This window comes from Alosa alosa, chromosome 10 (genome assembly GCF_017589495.1).
Source record: "Alosa alosa isolate M-15738 ecotype Scorff River chromosome 10, AALO_Geno_1.1, whole genome shotgun sequence".
In the NCBI taxonomy this organism is placed as follows: domain Eukaryota; kingdom Metazoa; phylum Chordata; class Actinopteri; order Clupeiformes; family Clupeidae; genus Alosa; species Alosa alosa.
The window spans coordinates 26,787,297-26,802,543 of record NC_063198.1 but is presented as its reverse complement, the minus strand read 5'-3'; the positions used below and the strand labels follow the sequence as shown (position 1 = coordinate 26,802,543).

Below are 15,247 nucleotides of genomic sequence, written 5' to 3'. Positions count from 1 at the left end.
ATGGTTTCATAATTACAGTTTACCACATGTTAATTCTGGTCAAACTGCACTGCTCTGAACTTGCAAGACCAAATGAATTAGTAGATGTATGTGGTATCGTTGGTGACAGTAACTCTTTTGACTTATTAATTACAACTCCATTTCCAAAAAAAGTTGTTATGCTACATGAAATGCACATATAAACAGAACGTGATAATCTGCAAATCACATAAACCCATATTTAGTTGCAAAAGGTACATAGACAACATATCCAATGTTGAAACTGACAAATCATGTGATTTCATGAAAAAAAAGAAGCAACATGTCAAAAGTTGAAGCAAAAGTTGGGACGTGGGCAACAGAAGGCCGGAAAAGCTGTGTAATGGTAACAAACATTTCACAACTAATGTTACCTGGCATGAGCATCCTAGAGTCTATCTTAACTAAAGATCCAGAGGTATTCAAGACTCTGTGAAGAACTCAAATATTGCAATAATGTAAGAATAATGTTCCTCAAAGTAAAATTGCAAGGCTTTTTGGTATTTGGTGCATCATGGGATGAAAACCATGATTAAGATGATTTTGATTATTAACATGATTTCATTTTTATTTACAGTTTACACTGCATCCCAACCTTTTTTGAAAAAGGATTGTAATTCTACGTATTAAGTAAACTCGAATATGATTATATGTCATGTCTTGTACAGTTTTGGTCTGATAAAGGATATGCGCAATTTCTTTGAAGGTCTACTTTCTTAAATGTTATCCTTACCACCATGTCCAATATTATTTATATTTTTATTTTGCAATAATGTCAATAAAGGATCTCAAAGCTTGCAGTGTATTTGTCACTTTTCATCATTTTGGATTTGATATTATGAACAAGCCAGTGCAGATTGGACTGCTTGGTACAGCAAAGTTCAACTATTGCAGAGGGCTACAAAATAATGACAAGGATGATAAGCCTGCGTTGCCCTGGGTGAACTCAAGCTGTTCCTATCTAAGAACTGACCGGTGTCGAAATGCCACCTCTGCAAGTCTGTGTTGCTGCAATACCATCACATTCAACCCAGTAGTGTGGAGCAACCGTTCCCCCAGGGGAATGAGGCAAAAAGGACTGGATGTGAGCCCGTCCGTCGACTGCCACAAACCAGCTGGCCATCATGTGAACCCTACGAGACTACTGTATGCTCCCTTCAGGCCTGGGATATTCAGAAATAACCAGACAGTTAAGGCATGGAGGAGAACAGTCATACAGGTATACTTGATACTAACTCTGTGTAATGCATTTTAGATAAAACGGAGACCATGAATATTACTCTAAAGCTTTACGGAGCTGGTAGTAACAGTAGAGTGATAAGCCAGGGAATAGATGCCTGTGCAACTGGATGCCAGTGCAATGGATATGGATATTTAAGATACACATGCAAATAAATGTGCCGTAAATTAATGTCAAATCAGAGTGAATTGCCTCCGATCCCCACTAACAAAATAGACCATGCCCAGGAAGCGCTCTGCATGCCAGCCTTTTGCAGCCACCGTGCTGCTATGGACGCCCAGATGCTCCACTGTTGCACCCTCGTCTGAGAGTTGAGGCATCCTTTGAGAGGCACCTGACTACCAGACCCACCTAACCTTGGGGACGTTGCCATGTCCTTCATTGCCTGAGACACCTGTGCCAGAACCTCTCTGACCTCCCTGATAAAGAGCGGCTCCCCCTCCCTCTCGCCTGAGCGCCAAGGTCCCTTCAGTCAGGGCATTGCCATGCTTTGGACGGACCCGGCACAAAGCCGCTCAGGAAGATCTACGTCTGGCTCTACTCAGGCTCGCTCCTGACCACACATGGCAGAGCAAGATTCTGCCCACTACAGTCTCCCCGACCTGAGTGAGACTCCCCCCACTCTCATGCCAGGGGGTTGTCTGTGAGCACAGTCACCCAGCTCCACAAACACGAAGCAACCCTCCACAAGCATGAAGCAACCCACCACCCCTTTGAAGCGCAACTCAACTCTCTGAACTCTGTAGGCCTAATTGAAATACATTTATAATGCAAATGTTGTTTAGCTGGGAAAACTAATAACATTCTCATATAAAAAGTGGGGAATTGTGGCATCCTCAACCTGTAGATCAAATGGATCTAACTGATCTCTGTAGGCCCAACTGAAACAGGCTACACTGTCAGCACGAAAGTTGGTAGGCTGAGAAAACTTAAAATAGTACACCCTCAATATAGGGGTCAGATCTCTTCAGTAGGTGTAGAACAACATCCCTAAATAAAACGTGAGGAATTGTCAGCTGCATGTACACTGCCAATCAACTGAATGGCCTATGGACCTCTATAAGATTGATATGCACTGACAGCGTAAAAGCTATTTAGGCTGTAGGCCTATTCATCTTTCCAGTCACCGTCATTTATCAAAGAAGCTTAATATACAAATAGCATAAGGGTAGACATTCATAAAATAACTGTAGAGGTTCAAAAAGGGCTGCAGTGATCCTGCAGGAGTTATACAGTTTGGCTGACGAATGCTTCTGCGGACAACACTGCCATCTAGCGGCTAAAAAATGCACTTTTTAAGGTTCTTTAAATTGTCAAACTCAATAGCAATGTAAGATTGACTAATAGGGGGCACTTTGAATCCAAAAATGGCAAAATGCATGAATGTTGAGCAACTTCTCATTCAAAAATTCTCAGATTTTCCACGATGGATTATTTTCATGGGGGTGTGAATGGAAAGGCCGAATATATGGTGAATATGGCCTACTTTCCATATCTGTTGTCAAACTGAAGGGCCACATTGGGTTTTGAAAATTGGCCGGCGGGCCGCACAACAATCCCCCAACCCCCCCCCCCCCCCAAGACACACGCATAAAAAATGTATAAAAAACGCATAAAAAAGGTGCGTCTACGCACTTCCGCTCAATTCCATTTTCCTTCAGTATTACCAAAGGCTAGTTGTAAAGGTGGGAAATGTACCAAAGTATTATGACCTGTACTGGAGAGTTAGACTGAAAACAGGAAAATTAGTTATGCACAGCTGGAAAAGCTTTACATATCAAGGAGGTTATTTAAAGTATGAGTCTGACATATATTTGAATTACATGTATGGCATTATATGGCATGTTATACAGGTGTATCACAAATAAATATTTGCTATATCATATATACATATATATTTTATCTGAGTTAAAGAGTGAAAGCTTTGAGTTAACCACCAGCACAACGTCATAATAATGTACTAAAACAGGCAGCTTCAGTTTGGAAAACTGGTAACACATACATCTACCTTTCTGCTTTTCCACTCAATGGAGGCTACAGTAGATAAATAAGGACATTTTTATTTTTGGCCATCAAAAGACAGGGGAGTAAAGAAAAGCAACAAATAACTTTATGTAAAGACAACAATGGAGTAAATCTTCTATTGGAATCTTAGGTCCGTTCCACTGACGCACAATACAAAAGGTGAGCCTGATACCCCAACTGACAAGTTAGGCTTTTGGGTTTTGTGTCCAAGGGATTAAGAATGTAACACGTGAGGTCAAAGGTTATCTGTCCTTGTTGCTCCGGAGATCAGTGGTAAGAGGGTCGTGCTGGATCGTCTGATGCAGCATAAGTGCCAGGAGTCCTGCCCGGTTCGTCATGGCCGTCCTCACGTTCCGCTCCTGCTCAAACAGCTCGTCTAGTTTGTACCACTACAAGAGAGGAGAGGTCTGTTCATTCACACGTTCACCAATTGATTTTCAAAACACATCAGTGACAATATACCATGGCTGAAGTGTACCTGCATAATGGCATTACACTGTCTTCCACTAAAATGACCTTGCACCTAAACTACTTTCCCCATCAATATAACATCTTCATAACAAAGTTAATTTAATACAGTAAGATAAAACGGAGACCCTGTATATTACTGTAAAGCTTTACGGAGCTGGTAGTAACAGTAGAGTGATAAGCCAGGGAATAGATGCCTGTGCAAAGCCATGGATATTGTAGAAAGTGCTAAACAGTGTAAGAAACTGCAAGGGTAAAGTTATATACCCTTTCAACAATAAATACAAAAACAATGCTTGAACATTCTATTTGGTTCCCAATCTACTTCCTCTGCATTAAGATAACATATGGAATGTTAAAACCAAAGCCTTGTGGGGCCAACTATGATGCTGATAATGGAACTCTCTTGAAAGGGTTTTGAACTGACCACTCGGACTCTCTCCAGGTCCACCTCTGCCCGCCGCAGTTTCTCCCAACAGTAGTGTTTGTTACACTTGCGTTTGGACACGCGGCAGTACTCGCCCGTCGGCTCAAACACATTACGCACCAGCGGACAACCACACACTTCATCCACCGCAACCTGCACGCAAACACATATGCAAACACGTATTAACATATTACACTTCACTCAGCAAATACTAAATATTTTCATGTAATATTATTCAATGAATGTATGCATGTCATGCATTGTATGCAATGTATATAAGTACATGATGCATGTCTGGGTGTTGCGAGGTATGTGTGGATGAGCTTGCAGCTCAATTGTTTATTCTTATATGTAATTGATTATGGGAACGAAACACTAAGGAGGGTGCTTGCTTGACAACCCCAGTGACATGCTCACAAAGGCTGCTCTGTTTGTGGAGATGTTGCTCATGAAGGCTGGTTTTTTGATGAGGACCTTGATGCTATGGTTCTTTGCTTGGGCATACAGGCTGATGGCCTTCATGGATGCCAGGTACATTTGTGACTGCCGCCAGCCAACTGACCTGTCGCTAAGCGCCAAACTTAGAACGCAGATGAGCCAATGACATTCCAGCCTCAACGGACTCGAACATCAGCTCGAACAACTCCATAGGAAACAACAGGGAGAATGCATACAATTACAAATTAATGGTTATTTATGGAGTTTATTTCCTCAAAAAACCCAGACGGATAACTGTGGTCAAACGTTGTGCATGGGGGACGTGAAATACCCGGTGTGATAGCCGGTACCCCGAGAGGCTAGAAAACGGGGTATATTTCATTAACAGTAGCCTACAGGACGTCTCTCGCGTTTGCAACAGCTCGACGTAATGTAGGCTACTGAGCCAACAACGTGGGCACAGTAACCAGGTTCCCTGTTAAATCCCAAAATGAAAATGCTCATTAGCCAACTACTATATCCTTACTACATCGAATGTTAACATAGCCTAACATATCTCAGTCTCAATCTTCCACTAGCTAGCTAGCATTAACATCAGTGGTTTTTGCACGGTGATCTGCCTCCACTTTAAGCTTGTCACCTTGTATGAATTTTAAAGTTTTGAATATACCTCTCCATAGCATAATTAAAATTTGATTGCTTCTGGAGGAAATGAAATCCGTCCTCGACCAAAATGTCTTCAAAGCCTGCTTTGATATACTGTCAGCTGCCATTTTCCATAATGTATTTCTAATCAAGTCTGCTTTGTTTGTCCGAGTTTCACACGGTAACAATGGGGGCTTAGCGACAGGTCAATTGTTTGCATAAGTCATATCTCGCGTCCTATTGTTTCATTTTAGATAAGCTTGGTTGTTGATTTGCTACTGTGGGAACTCCCCTACCTATAGCAAAGAATGCAACACCTTTCCTGTGTATGTCTGAAATTGGGAACCCCACTAAGGAGGTGCACCTGAACTTTGTGGTATACTCTGGCCATAAGCCAATGAAATTCCAACCTGCTGCCCTCCACACTATTTTGGAGATCACACAGCCAGACAACTAGAGCATGGTGAAGAAATATTGGCTGAATGTGACAAACTATATTTTGCATTAGAATGTGATTTCGCTGTCTAAACCACAGAGAAGGACTCTGATTGGGCGACTGAAGAAAATAACTCATCCTTTCTAAAGGAAGAAGCCTGGTTCAAAAGAGGGGCGTTGAGTCTGATTGCAGTCTTCACCAAAGTCCTTTTAGGCAAGTCCCTCCACTCGGCGGCCATAATGCAACGCTTTTTGGGCATTCATCGGTCATCCTATTCGGCAGAAATGTGCGTGCGCAAGGCTTCAGGACACCAATCTTGCTCCAGCGGCAAATTCACAACACATGATTGGCACGATGTCTTCACAACACACCATATGATTGGCTCAATGTATTCACATCACACCACGATTGGCTCAATGTATTCACATGTCAACGACATATTGGTGATACAAACTAACCCCATGCATTTCTATGGAGGATTTTTTGAGTGCGGTGTCTCTTCATTAGAAAGTCTCTGGGTTTACTACTAACCTTTGGATCTCTGGAATGTTCTGGACAGAGGACCTGCAGCCTCTTGCAGTACGTCTTGCTCTGAGGGTTATATACGTCACAAAAGAGTCGTGTTGCCCTGGAGACAGATGTACAGTAAACACACATTAACAAGGACCAAGGGGGTTAAAACATACCTTTTTCTTTTTAGCCCTTATTACTAATAACGATGCCCCTTACCCCTCAATGCGTGTGGGAAAGATGGACCCAAATGACGTTTGACTTTCATACTGCAGAGAGAGATCAAGTCAACACAAACTCCATTAATGTGAATGTGACGTTTTTAAAAAGCCCACATGTTCTATCAGTTTTTGGTGGGAATAGTCTTGAAACCCTCAGGAAATAGAATGGTTGCCATACGCTTACCTTGGCATAGCATCTCTCCATGTGCCTCAGCGCCACCTTGGGGTGGACAGGGTGACTGCAGGACACACAGAATATCTGCAGGTCTGTGTCTTCACTGTCTCCCTCATTCACCTGGAAGCAGAGGAACTTGCGTAAGCATCTCTGTACCATACACATACTCTGTAGCTCAAACAACGTCCTCACACCCTGAACAATCTGCTATTTTGATTTGACATCTTTGAATAAATCTGTTTTGTTTTTCATCAGTGCCCATATAAATCTGACAGCATCTCTCATCATCACCTCTTGGTCCTACTGCATGGTCTACTGTTTGGATTCATCTTATCTAACGCAAGCGTTTTTCTCATTGATTTTCCTCGCTCTTTTCCACCTGATTGTTAACCTCCAGGGGCCTCATTACAGAAACTTCCTAACTCTGAAATCCTATCTTATCTCAGTTTAGCATGTTTTCTAACTGCATTTAGGGAAAAAATCCTATCTTTAGTTAACATAAGATAGGAATTTGGCCATTACAGAACCATCCTAATTCAAAAACTTAGGAATCCTAACTTAGGATGGCACAGACCCGGTCCTAAATTCAAAATAACTGCCAAAACTGACTGTAACAGTCTTGTTGGGTTCTTGCCTAGCCTATGACAAGATGAAGAACATGACTGTTAGGGACACCATAAAGCATATTTCACTAAATAGGGTAATTAAGTGAAAACTTGGACAAGCAATATAACAAGTATAAGCTCTGTGTTTTAAAACATGTATAGCCTAAAACAAATAAATATTAATCATTATAACAGAATTATACTATTAATTATTTATTATTAATTATTTTTATTTTTTAAAATCTTTTTCATAAATATTGACACTCTCTTACGAGGTTTAAACCTCTGCGCGTCGGGGCTGTTTTACAACTTTGACCGTGCATTAATTTCTGTTAACAGACCACCGTCCATTATCCCTTACTTATTACACGGCTCTTCACATTGCAAGTAGAACGCTCCATTGACTTGAATGGGATTTCCTAAAGTTCTAGCGGTCATTATTTTCGACTAAAGGAGCTCTGAAAAAAATAATGACCGCTGTCAATGGCAACGGAGTTTGTGCTTCTAATTCAGGTCTTTCATATCACTCCGCAACTACTGGAACTTCATTCAAAAGTGAAAAGCAGTCGGTTGATCAGCTGTGTTCTAAAGAATGTTTGATTCAAGTTCAGTGTGTGTTGTTACAAACTATTTGTTTCTCAGCAAAAGCCACAATGAACGGTAACAAATAGGCTATAGCCTAAGCTATGTAGGCTAAATAGTCATATCGTGGGGAGTTTATTGTTTTGTTTTGGCAAGTAGCCGTGTAATAAGCGGGATAATGTATAGAACGCCGGTCATTATTGGTAAAATATGTCCCGACAGGGCGAACCGGAACCCAACGCGCAGCTATGTCTATCTGGAGCAACCAACTGTCAAAGATTCTTTAGAACAACCTGACATTCTAATCATAGGTACAGGCAGTCTTACATACATTCTAAGCATAAAAACAGCCATGACAGGACAATTGCCAATTTAAAAACCTACCGGTAATTGACAGTTACAGTTAGGATTTCTTAAGATAAGATAAGAGGTCTGAGATAAGATAGGACACAGCCATGAGTTTAGGAACTGCTTCTGTAATAGGAAGATAAGATTTTTCCTATCTTTGAAACTTTAAGTTTAGGACAAGATAGGATAAGCAGTTTCAATATTTTTCTGTAATGAGGCCCCTTGTCCTCATGCAGGGCCTGCTGTGTTGGCTATGTCTGTACTGTAAGTGCGCAAGTGTGCCCGCGTTTGTGACCCGACCTCCTGGTCCTCCAGCACGGTCTGCTGCTTGGCCTTGACGACGATGCCCTCCAGCTCGTGGAAGCGGCGCTCCATCTCGGTGAGGCGGAGGCGGGCCTGCTGCTGCTCGCGGCGGATGCGCTCCAGCTGCTTCTTGCCCAGCTCCTCCGCGATGCACGGGCTCTGCTGCCACTGCTGGATGCGCTGGGGCAGGATCTCATAGATGCGGCTGAACAACAAACAAACAAACAATCAGTACAACTAGAGGCACTGATGTAGGAACTAACTAAGATGTGTCTGAATGACAAGCAAACAAACACATGTCCAAAACACCTAACTGTCTAACTGTCTAACTGCCTAACTGTCACTCACAGGTAGTTACACAGGGGATGAATAAAAGACTGAGATGCTCTACTGCAGAAACACATCCAAAGAAACAATAAAAAATGTTTGTGTTCAAGTTTGGACAAGCAAGGAATAATCATTTATTAAGATATTAGTGTCCAAACATGGCCTTAAAGATAATTTCTAAGAGTAAAAATTATTTTTTAAAAAATCAAGGGTTGAAACATTGGAATTTAACAAATATATTTTACAGGTCTTCATTTTGGGACCTAAACATTAAGTAGGTAAACTCGGCGCGGCAACCATTTTCCTGGATTCTGTCTGATTTGACATGGAAAGACCCATATAATCTGATGCAGATCTCAGTGCCAGACAGTGAGTAAGTTGTAGACCCATGTGCCAGTCCTTACTTGGCAGCGAGCTTCATACCGCAGTCCTCAGAGCAGTATTTGGAGCCGGGTCGGGACGGCTCCACGCAGTTGGGCCCCAGGCATTGCTGCACCTCGCCCCCGACTCGCCCGTCGCCGCGGTCACTGTGCCGGACCTTGTCCTTGTGCTTCTGTTTCTGCTTGTGCCGCCGAGACTCTTTCTGCTGGGAGCAAAAGGAGCATTAACACAAACACACAGCCTGGAGTCAGCTAAACGAGTTGAAGACCTTCCGTATGACAAACTCATTAAACACCTGGAACCGTGGACAGAGAATTCTAAGGTGTTCAGATCACAAAGAAGACCATTTGTGAGACGCAGGCCAAATGCTGGAGGAGTGTTTGATGGTGATGGTCTGGGGGTGCTTTGGTGGTTGTAAAGTGGCAAATCTGTACAGGGTTAAAGGAATCTTAAAGAAGGAAGGCCATCACTCTGGTTTGCAATGCCATGCCACATCCTGTGGATGGCGCTTGATTGCTCCAAAAAAGAGGACAGTGATCCAAAGCACATCTCCAAATTATGCAAGCACCATATAGAAGAAGCAGTCAGCTGGTAGCCTTGCTTTAGCTAAGTCAGGGAACTAGCGATTTAGCTAAATAGGACGAATATAATCATAGCAACAACATGTACACAATCAATTTCTACCTCGAATTTGTTTTAAACATTGCCCTGAGAACCTATGCTGTTACAGATGCAACATCATTGTGGCATATGCAGTCAACCATTAATGAGGACCAGTGGATAAGTAATTACAGGTACACTGACTCGTCTTTTACCGTTTGCACCTGCATGTGCAGCAGGGTTGAGGCAGACAGAGAGCTGTGTTGAAAATGATATGAGGGACTTAAAAAGACTAGATACCTTCTTGTCAAACTTCTTCTCTCGCCTTTTGATGTGCTTGATCTTCACTGCCTTCTTGCGCATCACCTGGTTGTACACAGGCCCATCCTCATCATCGCTGAGCCAGGGCTGGGAGGAGAGACAGACAGAGTAAAGCAAATGAGACAGTGGACATTTATGCGCCAGTAAAGATACACCTGTAAAGCATGCAATGGGCATACTACATTGTATTTAAAGTATATCATGACATTTAATTAATGTCAGTTGATGTGTGCATGTACTGTACACCTCAAAACAATAAGATCAGATGGGAAAGCTCAAGTAAGCTCTTATAACAACCTCAGATAGATTGAAATTTACCCTTAAAACCATTAAACAGACGCAGACTAGGTTTGTTTGTTTGTTTAATTTAAGGCCATTTCCGCAACTAAGGCTATTTAGTGGCCAGAGCATTGTGTGTTATAGAAACTTAAATATGTTTTTTAAAATCTATGCTAGTAAGATATTCTAAAACCTTCAAAAGGTGGAACATCAGCTATAGAATTTTGATGATAAAATTGTTGTCTTTTGGTTTTCAAGGCAGGGCAACAGATCAAAATATGTCTCACTGACAGGGGCGTTTTGCAAAATTGGCATAATGGAGAATCTTCACCACTCAATAGGAAGCTATGAGTGAATCTTGAATGTACTATCCGGCTCGCAGACTAGGTAGAAGCCTCTGGCACACATGTCTAAGTGAAGCATACAGCATTTGTTGGCATGGTTACCTGGGTCTTCTGTGAGGCTTTGTGCCTATGGTAGAGCTCTATCTCATCGTCGTCAAAGTCGTCTGAGTAGCGGCTGTGCATGGAGTTGTCCCGTCGCTCACGCAGAAACTCTTCATCTTTCACACGCAGCATTTTCTAAATACACACATAAAAAAACAACAAACACAAAGCACGTCACACACCACAATAACACAAAAATACATGTCACCGCTGCAGTGAACACATCTTTAGACAATACTAATGCCGAGGAGCTACAGCACAATTAAAGCAATTATTCTCTTCACAGAGAGCATTTTACCTTTATTCAATCTCTGTGTGTTTGCTATGTGTGTAACATGTCACTTGTTTCAGATGAATCCTTTGCTCTTTATTCTTCACACAGCACTGTCTGTTCCAAAAGCTTTAAGCTCACCCAAGTCTTGAATTTCCCCTTGGGGATCAATAAAGTATCTACCTATCTATTTATCTATCTATCTATCTATCTATCTATCTATCTATCTATCTATCTATCTATCTATCTATCTATCTATCTATCTATCTATCTATCTAAGTCAGCACTCACCCTGGCGCGCACTTCACACTGCCTCAGACGACACTTCTGCCTGATCTTGTTAGGCCCTCCAAACTTCTTCATGTCCTTGCAGAAGTCACACTGTGCGCAGTCTTCAGTGCGTTTGCAGGGCTCACACTCACCACACATACGAGCTGAGCGCTTCACCTGAGGATCCACAAAACACACACACACACAATTTTTCGAAACCTTACACATACATTTCATTTTTTTACATGCACCCAAACCAACTTAACACAATAAACACTCGGGAATGACAATATCTTAGGTCAAATGTTCTCTGTCACACCTCTATCTGTCTGTATCTACATACATGGCGTCTTTACCAGAATATCTCTCACCCGTGAGCCTCGGCGCTTGTCCAATTTGAAGTCCGGAAGACTCGTCTGTTTCTCCTTCCTCGGCTGTTCCACCCTCTCCTCGTGGCTCTTCTTCGGTCGAAACTTGATCTCCAGAGATGGATTCTTGTCTTCAGTAGAGAATAGATTATATTGATTACTGAAGGTGACTGGAGCCAAACTAAACAATAAACTACTTTATTGTAGATCTGATCGCATCAGCTGGAGCTATCCAGAATGAAAAGTTGTATAGTTTGAGAAAGCCTCACCTCGGCAGCGCATACAGTACCACTCCCTGATGCCCTTGGCCATCTTCTCCGTCACGTTTATGCAGTGGCCATGGAACCACTCGTTACAGTTATCACAGCCACTGGTGACACAAGACACCAGGAGAGACATTTACTCTTATGAAATCAGAGACTTCTGGTCAGACATCACTTATCTGTATCAAGGTTTATTGTGGTCATTGAATAGTCTAGATCAAATTCACAGATAAGGATATAGAATAATTTGAAAATGACTGGAAGAAAAGTACAGGCTGCAACATTAATCAGATGATGATTGTTATCAAATGGTGTTTAACAATTCTGATCCAGTTTGACTAAATACTGAGAAATCAATTCAAATAGTGTTGTTTGTCATGTTAAAGTTGAGATTGCAAGCTTACATCATGAAGCAGTTTATATCCGCCTTGCGACAGATGCAGTAGACAGGTGCATTCTCCTCCTCCATACTGCTGTTCTCCATCCCCGGACCTTGGTCCAGGTCAGACATCTCACTGTCCTGTGGGGTTACAGCGACGCAGGTGAGCAAGTCTCGACACAACTGATTATGGTCTAATACCATAATAAAACTGGTATGACAAATGGTAGCGATGGCCATTGCAAAGGGGACCTAACAGATTGTATGGCACACATGTATAATATAACTAGTGGTGGTGGTGGTGGTGGTACTGGTACACGGATAGCACTACGTTACCAGATATTGGCGGTCTCTAACATTAACTGACACACCGAGTTAACGTTAGCATAGGAGTGTTATCACACTGTGCAGATGCACTGCAACTGCACTGTCAGATATACTGCAACTTATTTTCCCACAGATGCCAGCTACTTCAACACTTTCATTTCGACCAGATTTGTTTTGTTAAAGTTCATGAAAGAAAGGTGTTCATGAAAAAAATCCATAACGTTAACGTTAATAATGTACGTTGTTATAGATAACTAACCCTTATGTGAACGTTACCGTTACACAACACACATCTCAAGTTTGATGTTTTCACAACAAAGCCATGTCTGAAACCATTATTAACGACAAACAAAAGCCATCACAAATTCCATGGTCAAATACAGCAAATCAATGTTGGAAAAACTCCTAGTTCGAGTTTAGCTAGCTTTGAAATGTAACGTTAGCTTGCTAGCACATCTTAGCTCGTTGACTACAGTTATACTCACCATGTTTAGTAAATTGATAATGATGTCTTATTTATATTCCACGAGACCTTAAGTTAATCTAATATAAAGGCTTGGTCAATCAGCAGTTTGCCGTGTCCACAATACGATCAAAGGCGTGATACATTTGTCTAGATTTGATAGCTAGCCAAACAATGAATAGCTTCGGGAACCGGAAGTATAAACCCTGGCCATTCCTTTAAAAAATAAAAGTTCCGATTATCGTGTCTACTAAAATGTCTCACATAGGTCTGTTATGCGTTGTTCACATTTTCTAAAAAATATCAAGACCCATGTCTGCTGCAAAGGACATAATGATAAAAATTCAAATAAAGAACATTTTATGTGCGTGTGTGTGTGTGTGGTTGTGGTTGGGTGGGGGATTGGGTGGGTCTTCAGGAAGAGGATATATAGCCTACTATTCTTGAGAATTCAAAATTAATTTAACGTAAATTATATTGCATTGAATTACAATGGGATCTTTGTATGTCTGAGAAATTAGCCTACATGTAGGCCTACATAGATGTGACAAATTAGGATTTTGCTAAGTGGTTTTAAGGCTGCCTCCAGATGATGCACTCTGATGGCCATACTAATGAGCCTGGGTCTTGGCATTACAGTCAGGGCAGGTACAGTAGACCTGGATTCACTGTCCTATTTGTGATAAAGTGGGATGGCTTGCTGTGAGACCATCAGAGACTTGCCCAGAGTATGAGCTGTATTAGTCTGACCCATAACATGACAGACCCCAGAGATGAGGGAAACACTAGTGGGCGTGGCATAGATGACAGAAGTACAACTGAATGATACTGGATGGATAATTGTCTGTGTGAATACACAAATGGATTATGAATTACATAAGCCAATGGCATCATTAGTTTGCTAAAAATCAAGCTTGTAACCAATTGCGTGCTGTAAGATTGCGTGAAAGTAAATTTGCATAAAGCCTTCTAATTTCGCATTGAACCTTAAAGCCCTAGCTCTAGGTCACATTGCACCTTTATAGACCCTTTCAACAATAAAAACAAAAACAATGCTTGAACGTTCTATTTGGGCCCCAATCTACTTCCTCTGCATTAAGATAACATATGGGGCGGTGGTAGTGTAGTGGTTAAGGAGCTGGGCTAGCGTGCAGTAGCCTGAAAGTTGTCGGTTCAATTCCCGGCTTCCACCGTTGTGCCCTTGAGCAAGGCACTTAACCCCAAGTTGCTCCGGGGACAATGTGATCCCTTGTAATATAGCTGACATATGTAAGTCACTTTGGTCAAGAAGTGTCTGCTAAATGTAATGTAATATGGAATGTTCAAAAGGAAGTCTTGTGGGGCCAACTATGATGCTGATAATGGAACTCTCTTGAAAGGGTCCATACTGAAGACCCTTCATAATTTATTAGTGTCGCTGCCTCACTCTGCCCTCTGCTTTCTGAAGCATGCAATTGTTTTTTTTTGTTGTTTTTTTTAGCCCACTAGACTCAGACAAGACCAGCTAGAATATTCACAATGGTCGAGACCAAGACAAGTCCAGTTGCCAACTTTCTGATATGAAAATAAGGAACGTGGAGGCTACACTTCAGTCAGTACACTGGCTTGTATGGGGAGGTGGTAGTGTAGTGGTTAACGAGCTGGGCTAGCGTGCAGTAGCCTGAAAGTTGTCGGTTCAATTCCCGGCTTCCACCGTTGTGCCCTTGAGCAAGGCACTTAACCCCAAGTTGCTCCGGGGACAATGTGATCCCTTGTAATATAGCTGACATATGTAAGTCACTTTGGTCAAGAAGTGTCTGCTAAATGTAATGTACCGACTTCAGTTAGTAGAGGGGGGTATTGATATACTGTAGGCTGTGTGTGTGCAGGGGTGTTGGACTTGGGGGGGGAAGAGTGAGACTGATTACTAGGGCCCCAAGTGGAAAGAGGGCCCTTGAAAAGTCTGGAATATCTATTTTAATTTCCAAATTAAATGCCATAATGAATGTAAGACGAAATGTAAAGTTAATTTGTAATTGTAACGTGTATTTGCTGCATAACTTGGTTGATGGACTGACTGAATTTTGTATAGGAAAAATAGTGAAGACTGTCTAAGGTGACACTTACCCCTT

The 15,247-nt window shown here is 41.9% G+C and overlaps 1 protein-coding gene across 4 annotated transcripts; it reads right to left on the bottom strand.

Moving 5' to 3' along the window:
- Positions 1-3,297: 3,297 nt before the first annotated feature.
- On the bottom strand, positions 3,298-13,339 carry cxxc1b (CXXC finger protein 1b). 4 transcript variants are annotated; one of them, XM_048256036.1, is made up of 14 exons: positions 13,159-13,339; positions 12,372-12,487; positions 11,974-12,074; positions 11,693-11,835; positions 11,358-11,513; positions 10,796-10,930; positions 10,050-10,157; positions 9,173-9,354; positions 8,439-8,646; positions 6,613-6,723; positions 6,427-6,476; positions 6,229-6,325; positions 4,179-4,331; positions 3,298-3,672 (listed from the first exon to the last, which is right to left on the bottom strand). In XM_048256036.1, the coding sequence occupies exons 1-14, from the start codon at positions 13,159-13,161 to the stop codon at positions 3,526-3,528; spliced, it is 1,710 nt and encodes a 569-aa protein (XP_048111993.1). In that variant the 5' UTR covers positions 13,162-13,339; the 3' UTR covers positions 3,298-3,525. The 4 variants fall into 4 exon arrangements, with proteins under 4 accessions (XP_048111993.1, XP_048111994.1, XP_048111995.1 ...); XM_048256037.1 differs by having other exon boundaries at positions 9,173-9,351; XM_048256038.1 differs by having other exon boundaries at positions 11,708-11,835.
- Between the last annotated feature and the right edge of the window lie 1,908 nt (positions 13,340-15,247).